This window comes from Geospiza fortis, unplaced genomic scaffold (assembly GCF_000277835.1).
Source record: "Geospiza fortis unplaced genomic scaffold, GeoFor_1.0 scaffold120, whole genome shotgun sequence".
NCBI classification, from domain to species: domain Eukaryota; kingdom Metazoa; phylum Chordata; class Aves; order Passeriformes; family Thraupidae; genus Geospiza; species Geospiza fortis.
Window position 1 is genome coordinate 1,417,616 of NW_005054364.1, and position 15,514 is coordinate 1,433,129.

Here is a 15,514-nt window from a genome sequence, read left to right on the forward strand (position 1 = left end):
AACATATATATATAAATAAATTACCCCACAAGCCCTCATGAAGAAAAAGAGGCATTCTGTGGGCTACATTGCATTTACTCTATACCAAACATTCACACTTCAAGTTTTAGCTATAATTCTATATATGAAATGGAAAAACAAAGAATGTTGTTTTCACATAATGGCATTATTTCCAATTGCATTTACTTTTTTGTTTATCAGATATACATGAACTTGGTATTTCTGCAATAACTGTATACAGGTGGAATTTTGCCAAGGCCTAAATAATACAAAATTTCTTCTTACTGCATAGTTAAACATATTCTTCAGCATTTGTCTAGAAAAATGTCTCTTTAATGAATCAAGTAGCACAGTCACAGTGTAACTCTCTATTGAGAGCATATGCAGTAGTATTCCCCAGTAAAAGAAATACATATCTAGCAATCTTGATTTTTCTCCCATTTTGGATAATTTCCATTGCATTTTTTAAATTCTCATTTAAACATTAATAATTGTGCTTTACACACCATCAAGAAAAGTAGAATTATGTTTTCCAAGTTTTCTAGGCTTATTGGCAATTTTGGTTTGGACCTGTTGCCATTAAATAGTACTATAGAACATTATATAAATAAGACAGAACAATTATTCACTTTTCATAGAACTTGAAGAAACTCATTGTATATTTAAAGTATTAAGATGGAAATCACTACTCACAGATAAACAGCTGAGAGTTTTAAGAGTCTTTCCATTTTTAGGGGAAAAGTCACAAAGTCTCAAGTTACTAGAATAAGCTAATTGGGAGTGTCACTAAAAGTATTTTGAGAACGTGATTATAATGTTTGATAAGTTTGATATGGCCTCTGATAAGACTGGAAGAAAAAGTCACATAGGCTACCACTTTCACATCTGATTCACTTTCCATTGCTCCTTATTTTTTGGTTTGAAGTATTAGAGAAATAAATATATCAAGTTATTAAATCTTAATTTATTGTATTTCTGAGCTGAAGCTTTAAATTTCTTATCCATTGGTGCTGAGCTCCATTAAACTATGACAAATTCTACTTAACTGCGCTTACATACCTTGGTCAAATTCCTGATTTCTAAGGCAAGGAGCCAAAAATCAGGATTTATGGAAGTCTAAGAATTAAGTACAGACTGTTTATCAGATCTTAATTCATCTGATGCTATCTTAAATATAATTAATTTCATAATTTTATGTGGTAAAATGTAAAGAATGGCTGCACCACAACACTGTATGCAATCACTTTGTATAGCCTTGATTCCAGCGCTCCACATATGAACACTGGAGAGAAAAAAAATATCTTTCCATGAAACACTGAAATGTACAATTTTTAGGAGAAAGAGAGTAAGAATTTGTTTTTCGAAGTTGGAACATTTGCTTTGTTTTCTGAGTTATCTTAAAAAAAAATCAACAAAAAACACCCCAAAAATTTCCCCATCTGTCTGTTTATTTTTACTTTGCAGAGCAGGATGCAGGTCCTTCTTTTTTAAAAAACAGGATCCATGGATGCCCACCAGGGAACCTGGCTCTTCTGACAATGCTTTACAGGGTGGCTATGGATTCCACGTGAGGCTTCCAAAGCTTTATTGACTTATTCTTGTTGGAATAATTCACATAAACTCCAGTTTAATTTCTCCAGATCATATTTGTAAATTCTGATTCATGGGTTTTGCTTTATGTCATGATCCAGAAACACTTTTTCCAACTACAGCAGAGCATTAGTACAGAGGCTACAACCTAAGCATTAGCACTGTAAGGGTTACTTGTTCCTTTACTGCAAGGATGTAAGTAAATTATATATATCTGACAAGAGTATAATCTATGTATGACACCCTGTGGATGCAAACATTCAATGGCATTATGAAACTTTGGGTTCCATAAAGGCTTTTATTATATTATTCAGGATTCTTTTTCTGACTAGAAATATTCATAGCAGTGAGAGGTAGAAAGAGATGTATATCTGAGGGTAAAGCAGACCTAAACTAACATACCAAGTTGGTTGGTATTGTAGGTAAAGTGGGGAAAAAAGAGTCATGTCCTTGCCTGTGGTTCCTGGGACTTTTTGTTATGGCTCACCATATTTATTATTTTGTAAGTACAGGTCAGCATAATCATGACTGGAATCTGGGATACCGTTTCTCTGCATCAATCAATCTTACATTATCTGTTAAAGGCAGATCTTCCAGAAAAGAGAGAAGAGCTTCAAAGCTCTTGGTGTAGGAAATATTCAGTAAGAAAAGACTTGACCAGAGGAAGGTGTTACTTCAGCATTTCTTTCCAATCTGTCATATAACAGGGAGATGAAGAAGTCAGATTTTTTTGCATATTTTTAACATGCTAAAGTTAAGGGACAAGGACTAACTAAACAAAGCAAAATTTTAGAAGAAAAATGTATATCATATACCTGGCATTTTGAAATAGTTAAACAATGAAAAGATATATCATTTTTGCAGCAGTGGCCATGGTTGCACTCTTCTTTTGTACATATGGCACCACAGCCCTTTGGATATGAGGTAAATAGAAAGCCTTAGCAGATCTCCATGAGTCAGTCAAAATAGCTTGAGTTTCAAGAGAATAAGTATCAAAAAGAGAGACAATGAGATCTTTTTCAGTGCCAGTATGCAAGTGCAAGTATCTTGACATGATGAGTTGATTATATTGTTTCATGCTTCCCAAAACAGTAATTTTATTGGCACTTGAGGTTACAGTAGTTCATCTTTTTCCTGTCCTTGGAGTCTGTGTTGTTTCCTTATTTTCTTATTTTAAGCAGCTCTCCAATCTCTGTTTTTCAAGTAGTTTGAAATACTTCCACCAACAGCCCTCACACTTGTGATTAAACACTTCTTTCTCATCTTTTTTCTTCTCCTTCACTTTTGTCTTCTACATACAGTGTCTCTCTATATCTCCTTTTCATTTTCCAGTTTCCTTTCTTAACATTGATGCAGCCAATGGTGCACAACCAGTTTAGATTACTCCTGTATCAGATCTGCTGAATTTCAGGCTAGCTTCTTATTCCCAGTTCAGCTGTCAGTGCAGCTATCAAAGCTGCAGAGGTTCTTTAAGTAGTTTTCTTGCATACTGCCCCACTCAATGGCTCCCAATCCATTTTTCCCTCAGGAAAATATTTGAAAGTATTTTTCAATTTGAAACAGAGGGTTGGAATTTATTATTACTTGGCTTGGTGCAGTCCCATCCATATAGTATATTTTACATCACATTTAAAAATGAAAAAAATATTTTACACTGAAAAAGATAAAAAAATATTTTACACTTCATTTGGAACATGTCAAATGATATGTTTCAAGAACTTCAGCGTGTTTTCCAACATTTTTCAAGTTGAGATATTAATCAAATCTGGCCCTTTCCTCTGAAGAATATGTTTCACAAAGTGTCAAAGATTTGATGACAAAATGTCTGGAAAGCTAAAGGAAAATATTGTGTAGGGAGTTTTTCCTTATTTTCCTCTTCTATTTAAAGAAAAACCTCTAAAACTATCTACCAGCCTGTCCTTACTCTCCTGGAATACTAAGTGCATGAACTACTTCAGAACCAATCCTGGAAGTATGCTACTATTTTTTTTCGTTCCGTCTTACGCTTTGTTTGCTGAATTTCTGGAGTAAAATTTATAACAGAAATATAAACCCTTGAGAAATCAAAGCTTATAACAAACTGAAATACTGACAGACCCTGAACTATGGTTCCCAAATTGCAGTGCTTGAAATGCAGAAAAACAGAATCAGGGCCCTTTAAAGTACTCCAAATTATAGTCTACAATTGTTCTATAGGGCAATCACGAGCCTATTTTGGTAGAATAATAGAATCCTATCAATGAGCTATTTGTAACTAAAAATAGCCATACCAGGGCCATGTCATTACATATTTTACAGTCAAGCACATGTTATTAGGACTGTCGTATCCTCAGTTACATTTTCCATAAAAACAATTTTGCTCTAAACATGAATTGTTTTCTTGAAAGGACTTCCATTTTCAGAAGCTTGAAATTGCCATAATTATTGGAAAAAGCATGTGTATATGTTTTATGTATATTGAATGTAGGTGTGAGAACAGAAAAGCACCTGTGTGCGTGCACTTACACCTACTTATTACTTCAACGGGAAGCCTCCTGGCTCCAAAGCAGTATATTGCACAAGTTCAAGGTAATAAATGAATTGTTTATTACTTACAGTACATATCTGTTTTCAGCAAATTGGAAATGAATTGAATAATAGGTTGTGAGTAGAGCATTGTATTAGTATATTTATCACAGAGCTGTGACCGCACTGCAGCAGAGCTGCAAATTCATTGGCACATCCTTGCTTTTCATGTCTTTAGACTACAACACTCATTATATTGCAATTTATAAAATGTTTTAGGACTTCTATAAAAGAATGAAATACTGATGTGCACTAAGAACAGAGATGAAAGACAAGGGAATAAGTCAGTTTAACCTATATGCTTCATGTTTTATACATGATATTTTAGCTGAGCATATTGCTGTTTCTGGTAGATGGCAGAATTGTCAGAGTACAGGAAAAAAAGCAGATTGTGTCGATTTTAGCATATGCTCTATGTTAATTTGGAGGAGAATAGAGCAGTGCAAAAAGATAACTCATGTCTGTGTTACTGTTTATTGCTATTGTTGCTCATGATGACTGCAGTGATAGGGAGGAGGAAATTCCATCGTGATAACATCCTATGCAAATATAAATTAAACCCTTTTTTCTGATCCAAAAATCTTGCAATGTAAAAAGATGAGAAATGGGAATAGAGAAGGGGGAAAGGGTTATGAGTAAATATGCATATTACATTGCCTCTAACCAATGATGAAATATAATTAAGCTTTGTGACTCTATGGGTCAGCTCAGGGAGAGTGTTCCATGTGAAGTAAATAATGTGTGAATGCTGTCTACATCTGATTTATTCATGATTGATCCAAGTCAAATTTAAATTAATGACTCAGAGGACCTAGTCTATATGTCCTTGCTGATATTGAGCAAACTAGGAGTTGGCAAGGATGTACTGCAAGAAAGGCAGTACTGCAAGAAAAGCATGTTGACCTCAGCTCTTCCTCTGTAGTGGAGTGGGATAACTAAAGGTGTTAGTAGTTTGGTTTTTTTTTACTCTACCAATAAGGAAGATCTGACTTTCTCTCAGAGGCAGGAGAAATTAGTGTCCTTGACTTAGATGTTCTACTAGGGACTTAATAATGAAACTGGCACTTATACCAGTCATTAATAAATGCCTCAGAAAAAGTTCACATTTGCTTCCATCTCAAATTTACTTTATTGCATAGATGGTGTGTTTTGCTTTACCACCAAGACTATGTTTTTGTTTTGGAGGGGAAAACCTTCACTGCTCAGACAGAAAATGTTCTCTACAACACTTACAGAACAGACTCCTCTGGTTGCATGGTCACTAGAACAATCCACTGGAGTTAACCATTTATCATCTGAATGGTAATGCAAGATCCACGGTTTCTGTCAAAACATTTGGACTTGTCTTAACTTTACCATCAAATTGGTATTTGTAAGATAAATGGTTCCTAGGAGAAGCTTCTAAGTTGTCTCTATTGCAGTAAAGAAAGTGGCCAGATTCCTAAAAGCAAATGATAGCACATAGTAAAATAATAATAATTATAATAATTTTAAAAGGTGGTTTACATGAATCAAATCAAAGTCAAAAGGTAGTCGCACCAGGCAAGTAAAAACACCACTTGCCGTAGTGATTTTTTTTTGGGATACTGCTACTGTTTAGTATTTTTAAACAAAGTCATTAAGGCAATGTGCACTTTTCAAGATCAGCATCATTTTGGTGGTACCAAATCATGTTTTACCTCAAGTTTCCTTTAAATCACAATGCCGTTGCAATTGGGACACTGACTTTCAATATGCTCAAAACCTACCAGCTACAAATACAACTCCATCTCATCATGTCATTGCAAGATTAGTAAATTAGAATGCTGAGCCAAGACTGTACTTATATCAAAAGTAGCTGATGGCATCTGATGGCTTCATGACCGTCAAGGTGATTCATATGCTCTACATTTGCCAAGCAAGAGATATTTAATGGGTTGTGCTTTTTGCATATGATGCAGCAAAATTTTGTCACCTATTTGAAGATCAACATGAGATAATTTTGGTCCCTTATTTAAAGGCAGGCAATAAAAACAAGTAATGCAAAATATATGATCCTCTATGTTGTGCACCAAGGAGTGGAGAAGTGTCATAGCCAAAGGCTATGACAGCCCATATCCAGGTTTGATTGACAGAGAAGAGACTTTGAATACAGAATCATCTATCAGTATTATACTCATCCTCATTACGGAGTAATTCTTTACATTATGGGAAAAAACATAAAGATTTCTAATTACTGGTTTTTTTAGTCACCAGAATATAAATTTAGGCATAATCTCATTTAAAACACGGCTCTGTAAATTCTTTATTTGCATGGTGATTCAATTCATGATCAGTTGTGTTTATTAGCAGAGAATATTGTAGTCACTGCTCTGTATTACATGGGCTGTTCACTGGTCCACATGCTCTGATAATTATGATCTTCTAAAAAATAAAAGCAACTTTCTTCAAAAAAGTGTCCAACTTGGATTATAATGTCTAACTTGGATTATAAAGTTGACATCATAAAATCTCAGTAGCTGTATTTAATTAAAGCTGAAAAAAAGAATAAATAATAAAAACTTAACAAAATCCCTGAGAAACTTATTTTATGGTTTGTTCTCAAGCCCAGCCAATATGTTCTACTTTACCTATTTGAAATAGCAAAAGAGAGGTGATTAGATGAATACAAAACTAATCCAGTCAGATTTTGTACAGGGCAATACTTGGAAACGTTTAAAAATTTCTTCAGAGACTTAGTAATTAAAACCCATGAGATTCTTCTGGAGAGTCTCAGTGCTTAAATCATATTCTCATATCCCCAAGAGATCTGAGCTGTGCCAACATGGCACAGTTAGGTTAGTGAATAACTGCCACTCCTGTGTGTTTGTTCAAATAATAAACTCAAACACATCAGTCCAAAAATAATTGTTATACAGAGCAGCTTTCACCTGTTCTAGAAAGCCTTAACCTGGTTAATGACTGGGGAAAGCTCTTCAGAAGGTAGTGGAAAAGGTTAAAAACAACCCCCTAGGAGATAAATAATATTTCATAGCTGGCCATTTATGAAAGTTTGTTCTTCATTTTTTTCAACTCATTTAACTGGCTTAAGACATATGCAAATGTTCTTATTTACACCAGCTGACGACCTAAGCCTCAATTTTCTGACTAAAACACTGTGCAACAGATTGTCGTTTTTATCTAGCCTGATTAGTTCATTTTATGAATTTCTGGGTTTATCATCTACCTCTGTAAGATTGTCACAGCACACTCTAATTTGCAGCTTTTGGACTATATGCAGCCTATGGACTGTTTACACTCGCTTTATCCTCGTGTTCCCAACTCCCTGCCCTGCCCCACTCCAGAGAAGATAGACAACACCTGAGTAAGTGCTGCTGAATGCACAATTTCCTCCAGCTTCAACTCCACACAGAGCTGGTCTCCTGTTGTCGTGATACAATTGGTAGGAACTGACAGAATGGATTCCAGGGCTGTGAAATTCCCTCTTGTTAATTGCTGCTGTAGATTCATCCTCCCCTGCTTTACTTCACTAGAAGTGGCAACAGTTGGAGTTGGACATAAGTAATTTTCCAACCATCAAGACACCATGGAGCATAGCTTATGCATAACATACAGGTACAGAAAATTGTCTAGAACAAATGCAGAAAAATGGCTTATCCAGCTCCTGCAATTGCTAAAGTGGAACCATCATGATTTAATTCTAAGGAACTAATTCATGAAGTGCCCTGAAAATTAAGAACAGTAGAAAATAAAGGAGAAATTAGTCTCTACATTGTTGTGCGCAAAATAAAAAACTGCATAAATCCAAGAGGATCATTTAATCCATATGAGTTAACTGTGGTACTTTATCTATTAAATTCTCCATTAATCGTTCTAATGAAAACAATTTAGCATGGAACCTTACAGATCTAAAGACAACATCAAAAAAACTGTTTCACAACCTTTACTAGGAATATGGCATAAAGGGACTTTTCTTAATGAAATGTCACTGCATATTTTAAAATTTATTTTTCTTTTGCAAATCACAGTCTTTAAAAGTGCCAAGAATTTTTTTTGATTTTGTGACAGACTAAGTTTGATAATGTCCACCAAAGAAACATGAAGGCCTTGTATTGCTCTAAGTGACAAAGAAAGGATAGGTACTTCTTGTTTCAGGTTTATTTAGTTCTGCCATTGTTGACTATATGCATGTGTGCACAATTAGCTTAGAAGTCAGCAGCAAGTTAAACTAGTTTGGGAATTATTGTGAATCTAAGTTAATTTTACAGTCTCTTCCATCCACCCTTTGTGTTGCCTTGCGTAGGAGTTCCAAATCCTATTGCTGAAAATCTCAAGGTCAATTTAAGCACTTGTTACCTTGTAAGAAATAAGAAATAATCTTACAGGCAGATCAGCTGGTTTTACTTTCATTTGGGATACTGTGTAAAACATGGACTCTCTATGGAATGGTTAATCTTAACCTAATATTGGTACAGTAGGACTCTGCAATAGCACTGTGTCCTTAATTGGGTTATCTTATTTTCAGAATGCTTTTACCATGATGAGTGCAATACCTCCTCTTGGTTTAAAGAGCAACATCATTGCAAACAGATATATATGTTTAGAATGTTTTTGTGATTTGGTTACCAGATTACAGATTGTCTTTTAAATAAACAAACAGATCTTCAGTGGTTCAAGATACCAGCTGAAATCATTTATTGCTCCTACAAATTATTTTCCTTATATGTTAATTTATAGATGTAATCTTTCATGGTCTCGAGCAGTCAGGTAATCTTGAAGAGTAAAAAACTTCTAAATTTTCATAATGTTTTAATAGTCCTTTTGTGGGTGTGAATAAAGGTAGATGGTGGCAAAACAACATGCTTAAAAGAACATCAGCCTGCATTTTGGAGGACCTTTGCAAAAAATGGTGATAAAAAATATAGATCTGAAGGGTATGTTTGGAGGCATTAAAAAGGGCAACTAGTGGGCAAATAATGGAAAACCACTCAAAACAAACTGGTAGTGGTTAGTTCTGAGGCAGAGAAAAGGACAGAAAAGCAGAACAGAAGCAATTTAGCAGAGAAATGAGAGGTGAGGTGTGAGCACGAGGAAGATTAGATAGGGATTTGATGATGAGAAGGAAAAGATTGAATTTCATGTTAAGCATAATTCATCCTGGGTTATTTTCCTTTGCAAAAAGCCTTTAACATTTTGTTCTGCTCAACAGAAATTCTCATGCTGTCATTATCACTGTAGCATTTGAGTTCTTTTCACTACAGCTGCAGGCAGTACATATCAAGTATTTTGTGGGGTGTGTGTGTTCCTTTTGACCTCTCAGGTGGAGAAGCAGTTACACAAGTGAATGTTTTGTTTTAGTGATTTCTTGACTTGATTGTTTTAAATGTGTATATAAAGAGCATTGGTTTAGGTTGTATCTAAACACAAGCTGTATTTTGGACTTACATGTGAAAGGGAAGCAGGAAGGGAAAAGGCAGGGAAATTAAGGAAAGGTCTGTGTTTTACAGGGAGAGAATTTTGAGATTTTTGATGGTTCTTCAGTACTGAGGGACTTTATTTAACAGTCTGCATGTGGCCATGTGTACATTTGCCTTTCTGTACAAAAGAACTTAGTATCATCTTGCTCAAATTATCTCTAAACCTAAAAATTGGACTCAAATACACTTTGGGCACAATATGTCTAGGCAAGCTAGTTAATGTTTTAAATAACCCTGTCCTGAGGGATATGGTGCTCTAAAAAGGCTGAGGCAGTGACCTGTTGACTTACAGAGGATAAATGGCACATTTACAACATTAAGAAAACATAATCACATAATGAGAAAAGAGAGATTGAAATAAATGCTTTCTGTTTCTTATGGAATATGAAAATATCCAGATTAGAAGGTGTCTGGAGAGATCTCAGCTCCTGCCTTCAGGCAGACCCAAGCATACTTAAGTGATTCCTGATATATGTTGAGTCGCTTTCAAAAATACTTTCTACCACTAATAAACCTCATTGCATCTTTGCCCTTCCCCTGTGGACATTTCTAGCAGTTTGTAACCTTCCTGTTTCCAAGAACTTTTGTGCAATGAGCCATTGCTTATTTCTGCTGAATAGGCTGTGAGGATTTCTACATGGGTCTGATATCACTCTCCTTCTTATACTAACGTTATGAGATACCTTTTCTTTGTCTTCTTTTTTTCTTGCTGTCAATATTGTGTTAGGCTCATTTAGGATCACATGTGGAACAAATCAAACATAAAACCACAAAAAAACTCCAAATAAACAAAAAACCAAAAAAACTAAAACAAACAAACTCAACAAACCACACCAAACAAAACCAACCAAATAACAGCAGAAAAAACCCTGAACAAATTTTAAAAAAGCTCGTGATTTTGTATTATGAGGTGACAGAGTTTACCTGATGTAATTTAGCAAATAGAGAAATCCATATCACTGGACATCTATGAATCTGCCTTTAGTAGTTTTATTATGTTTTTGAGGGAAACAAGGAGTTATCCTGAAGTAAATGCAAAGTAGAGTGGAATGCAGCAGATGTTTATCAACAGTGGATTGTTCAGGATTAATATGGTCTCCTCCTCTGGTAAAGCACAGTACTTTTTGTCTCAGACAGGAGAAAAGTAATAGATCTATTTTGCCAGATGTCAATAAAATATTTGATATATTGTAATGATTGAAATTATTAGCTAAACCAGGAAAGATGGCGTTTGAGAGATGAATTGCAAAGTAAGTTGTGAACTGTCAAATGGAATTGCCTTTCAATTTATACTGATGGGCTAATGGCTGGCTGGGAGATGAGAGTTGCTCAGAGATCAGTGCCAGAGAAAATCCTATTTAATGCTTCAACCTTGGCTCAAAATTAGGAATATCTTGATGAAACATGCTGATGATCCAGATTCAGCCCAGAAAAATAACCTGAATTATTTGAATGACACAATGGAATTTGCAGTACACAGTAATGCTCTAAAAACAGTAGCAAGATTTTCTGTATGCAGTGGAAGTCATTGGTTGGAAGTGATGAAAAGAAGCAGGATGGGAATTTAGTGAAGGTCTTTATCATGTTGAGTAATCTCAGGATGACTTTAAGCCACTATTCTTTAGTAGTCAGCAAAATGCTACATATTAACTGAAATAATTTCTGTAAAGAAATCTAAAAGTTCTGATCAACTCTGAAATCACGAAACACTGGTAAGAGCTCCTCTAGAACACTCAACAGAATGCAAGTGCAAACAGGAGCAGAGCTACAAGGAAGAACTGTGGAAAATATATTTTCCAACCGGAGGTTTCATCTCACAGAACTACAGACTAAAGTTATGATTGCTCCCTGCAAAGTATTGAGATGTAAATCAGAAAGGAAAGCAAACACTGATAAACAAATAAATCAAAGTTTCCAAATAAAATTCCAAACCAAACAGCATCTGTAAACTCTCTATGGATAAATTTTGGGGTGGAAATTAAAAGACAGCGTATCATACTTGAAGTGATGAAGCTCTAGACTTGCCTTTCAGAAGGAGCCATAGAGCAAGAAAGTTCTCAAAATGGAGTCTGCAACCTTTTGCAAGTTCTTGAAATATGGATATCCACAATGGGAGGAGACACACTTGGTAATGAGGAACTTACTTGCAGCTCTGTTTTGTGATGGTTTCTAACTTCAGAGCCTGGTTTAGGAGGGAAATGCTGTCTTGAAGGTTTGTTATGTTTTATAGGTTTTCTTATGTTATGAAACCTTATTCCTAAAGGAGCAGAAAGAGCTGAGTTGCTTAGAAACATAGTCTTTCAATACAAATAATCTACAAATCATACATGCATTGAATTTTTTTAAGGTTTTAAGTGTATAAATTTTGTGTGTCTACTAAATGATGAGCATAAGGTAGATAAACATAATGATTGTACCTGCTCAAAATACAAATTTCATGGCAAGATGTTTGTACATTGAAAATTGTAGATAGGTCTCATTCTATAGAAAGAAATATGTTTGAAAAATAATGGTGTTTACAGTGATAAATCTTATTCTTCATGATATTGTTTACTGAATTGAAACAGGTTTTTTTGGTTTTTTGGGTTTTTTTGTAATTTCTACGTTCTGGATATCTAGCAATTCCTGTAAACTCTATTATAGTATGTAGGGTTTGTCCAAAATGTGGACAGATGAGCACCAGATTATGTTACAGAAGTTTGCTAATGGACTTAATAGAAAATAAATCTTAGCATTCTATCTGACAAAATAAACTGACAGAAAAGAGGGTGAAGGGAGAATATCAGGAAATTATCCTATAGTGTGATTTAAACTTCAGTGTGCACTAATATAAAATATTGTTTACTCTATTTTTCTAAATGCATCATCTTTATAACAGCAAAAATCAGATTAAAAAAAATTTTGCAAATGCAGATCCAACCATTTACTGGAAGCCATTACACTAAACCAACCATCATACTGGAAGCATAAAATTAACATCATGGAGTTTGCTGAATATCTCTGTTTTTATGACTTAATACGCTCCATTAAATGATACAGATAAATATCTAGTTTTCATCTTTCTGAAGATTAAGTCATTTGCCTCAGTTATATAGTCAGTAATGCAGTCTCTTTACTAGTTATGTTGCAATAAAAGTAAGTTATACTGCACTAAAATGTGAAACTGGTTGTGAGTATTACGTATGAGAGTTCATATAAATATCTGGTAAAATTCACAAAGAAAAATGTTTGGTTTGGTCATTGGAAAATTACTTTTCAAGTCATGCATTTTCAAATGTAAATGAAGAAGAAAATACATAAAAAAGAAGTTATTTTGAAAAGCTGGGAAAAATACAAAACCATAAACAGATTTAGGAACTTTTGTAGTTATTTACAGCCTTGAATAAAAGTTACTTTTATAAGATTATTTTTAAAATGTCATTGCTCTTTTCTTCTACCCAGGAGCTATGGATTCATGTAAATTGTTAATTGTTTGTCTGTTTAGAAATGTGCTATTTTATGCTCTTGATTTTCTTCTGCGGTGTTGAGAACACAACTGGATAGAGCAGTAATCAGCTCTATCTATTCATTTAGCCTGCCACACTTATAAAACTAAATGAATTCATTTAAACCATGCTGAAGACATAATTTATTGAACTGTGATAATTGCCTCAGGTATTTTCACTGTATTTTACTGTGAAAAGAAGATTTTTAAATGCTTTGTTTCTTGCTTTAGAAGAGCATTTCTTTCAGAACTATTTTTAACCATGCCAGTATTTTCTGATCTTTTTGGAAAAGAATGGGTAGCCTTGAGTTCTAAAGGCTGATATAGGACATAAGACATCTATATTCTGTATATTTTGAGGTACGTGTACTGGCATGCACAAAACAAAAAAATAATTTCTAAATGAGAGCACACAATATTCAATTCTCCAATGCATATTGTGACACAAATTATTCTTGGTTGTTGAGCCATGAATGGCAATGCTGTTAACTGGAAATTGAGGAAATAAGAGACTGTAAGCTTATTAAGGAATAACCCAGATCCTTTCAGTTTCAATAAGTTTCTACATAGGAAAGCAAAGCTTTCCTTGGGTGCTGTTTGTGAGAGTATCATTGACTGTCACAGGAATATGATGAACTTCAGATTTATCTTAGAGATAAGAACACTTATTTTTTAATGCACTACTGAAAAGATCCTCTTTGTCTAATAGGGTGTCTCTTAATTTTAGTTTTTAATTTCATAATAAAAAATATAGATTTGGCCAAAAAAAAGATGAAAGGAAAACTCCTTTGTTTCTTGATCAAAAAGGCAGAGCCCGTACTGAGTCTGATTATAACTAATTTAATAAGGAAAAAACCATTCTTTGAAATGGTGTTTCAAAGCCCTTTCAAGGAAAAAAGTTTAATGGTTGCAGAGGTGAAAGTAAATGGTAATTCCCATTTTTAACTATTTGATAGAAAAGAACCTGGCCAAACTCAAATCTCTAAAATCACATTTAGATAATATTTCAAACAATAAATATATGTTTACCTATAACGTTGGAGTTTTGCTGTTGCACTTTTTCATTCCTTCCACTCTCCAGCAACAGTGTAGCTGGAGGGAAGAAAAGCAGGCATGTGAGAGAAAGGTGAACAGCTCTTACCACAAACCCCTGTCATGAGAAAAAGTTACACAACTATTATAACAAAGCCTATAGTTAGTTTTAATAATGCAGCTTGACTAATTTCCTTCCATCCTAGCCAGCAGGCAACCTCTCTCCCTTTTATCCCATTGCTGGCAACAGAAAGATGAGGAGCAAACCAGTGGCATTTTGTTTTTAAGGTCTAGTCAGCTGTGGGACTGGGCTCCTTCAGGTGTGACACCACCTGCACAGCAGGAGGAGGTGTGACATGTGATGTTCTTTTTGTTTGGAAGGCTGAGTACCAGTCATATGTTACCTAGAACCCCGATTTATGATGATGAACCTTTAATGTGCTTTTTTTACTGTCTGTACAAAGGCTGCAGCAGAGCCTTTGGGAATCTTTTATGCAGTTGTGTGTTCAGATATAAATTCTGTTAATACACCTAAAATAGCAAGGATTAATTACTAGACAGGGGCATGATACACTGCTTGTGCAACTCAATGCCACTATAGGACATGAAATAACAAGACACACACACACTGCTCTCAAGGTGAAAAAAGGGGAAGTTTATTTTCTGACTCCAACATTTATAGATTTCCAAAAGTGACAGTGGATTGGAGGGTGAAAGTGACACCTCTCCAATGACACTGGACAAACCAACAGTCCATCAAATTTCTCCTCCTCCATAAAAGAATGCAAAACAATAAGTTATTCACAGAAAGTGTGCGAGAAAGTTTGTTACAAGAATATAAATATCAGAAGGCTTAGAAAATCTTAAAAAATCAGGGTGACAGCTCAAAATTTTGCTTTGTGTAAATCTTGATGCTCATTTTGGTTTCTCTTTCTGTCTTTGCATCTCGTCCTGACAGGTGTGTGCCCAATCACTGTGAACATGATGGTAAATGCACCCAAACGTGGGACAGCTTCAAGTGCACTTGCGACGGAACCAGTTACAGCGGTGCCACTTGTCATAACTGTAAGCTACCCTGCAGTTTGAAAATTTCAATGGACTAGGGAATTCTCTCATGTCTTTTGGTTGGGATAAAAAAAATCGTTCTTCCTTTCTGGTTGTTAAAGATCCTCAAGCCTCTTTTGAAAGAAAAACCTTAGCTTAATCAGCTTCTGCATTCCCTGCATCGTGATGTGTTTTGCAGAGCTCTACTGTGCCATGCTACCCACCAAAGCAGTTCAACAGCAGCTGGGTGTACGGAGCAAACACATTCTTAGCAGTTGCATATGAGATACAGCTTCAAATGGAAAGTGAATCTGCCCTGAGCTGTTGGGGAGAGCTGCTGACT

The 15,514-nt window shown here is 35.0% G+C and overlaps 1 protein-coding gene across 1 annotated transcript in view; it reads left to right on the forward strand.

The window, feature by feature from the left end:
- CNTNAP2 (contactin associated protein like 2) overlaps positions 1-15,514 on the forward strand; it is a 1,021,786-nt gene that overhangs the window by 650,389 nt on the left and 355,883 nt on the right. Inside the window, exon 11 of the mRNA XM_005424150.2 lies at positions 15,086-15,192. Within this exon, the coding sequence (XP_005424207.1) occupies positions 15,086-15,192 (107 nt within the window). The remainder of the gene's footprint in view (positions 1-15,085; positions 15,193-15,514) is intronic.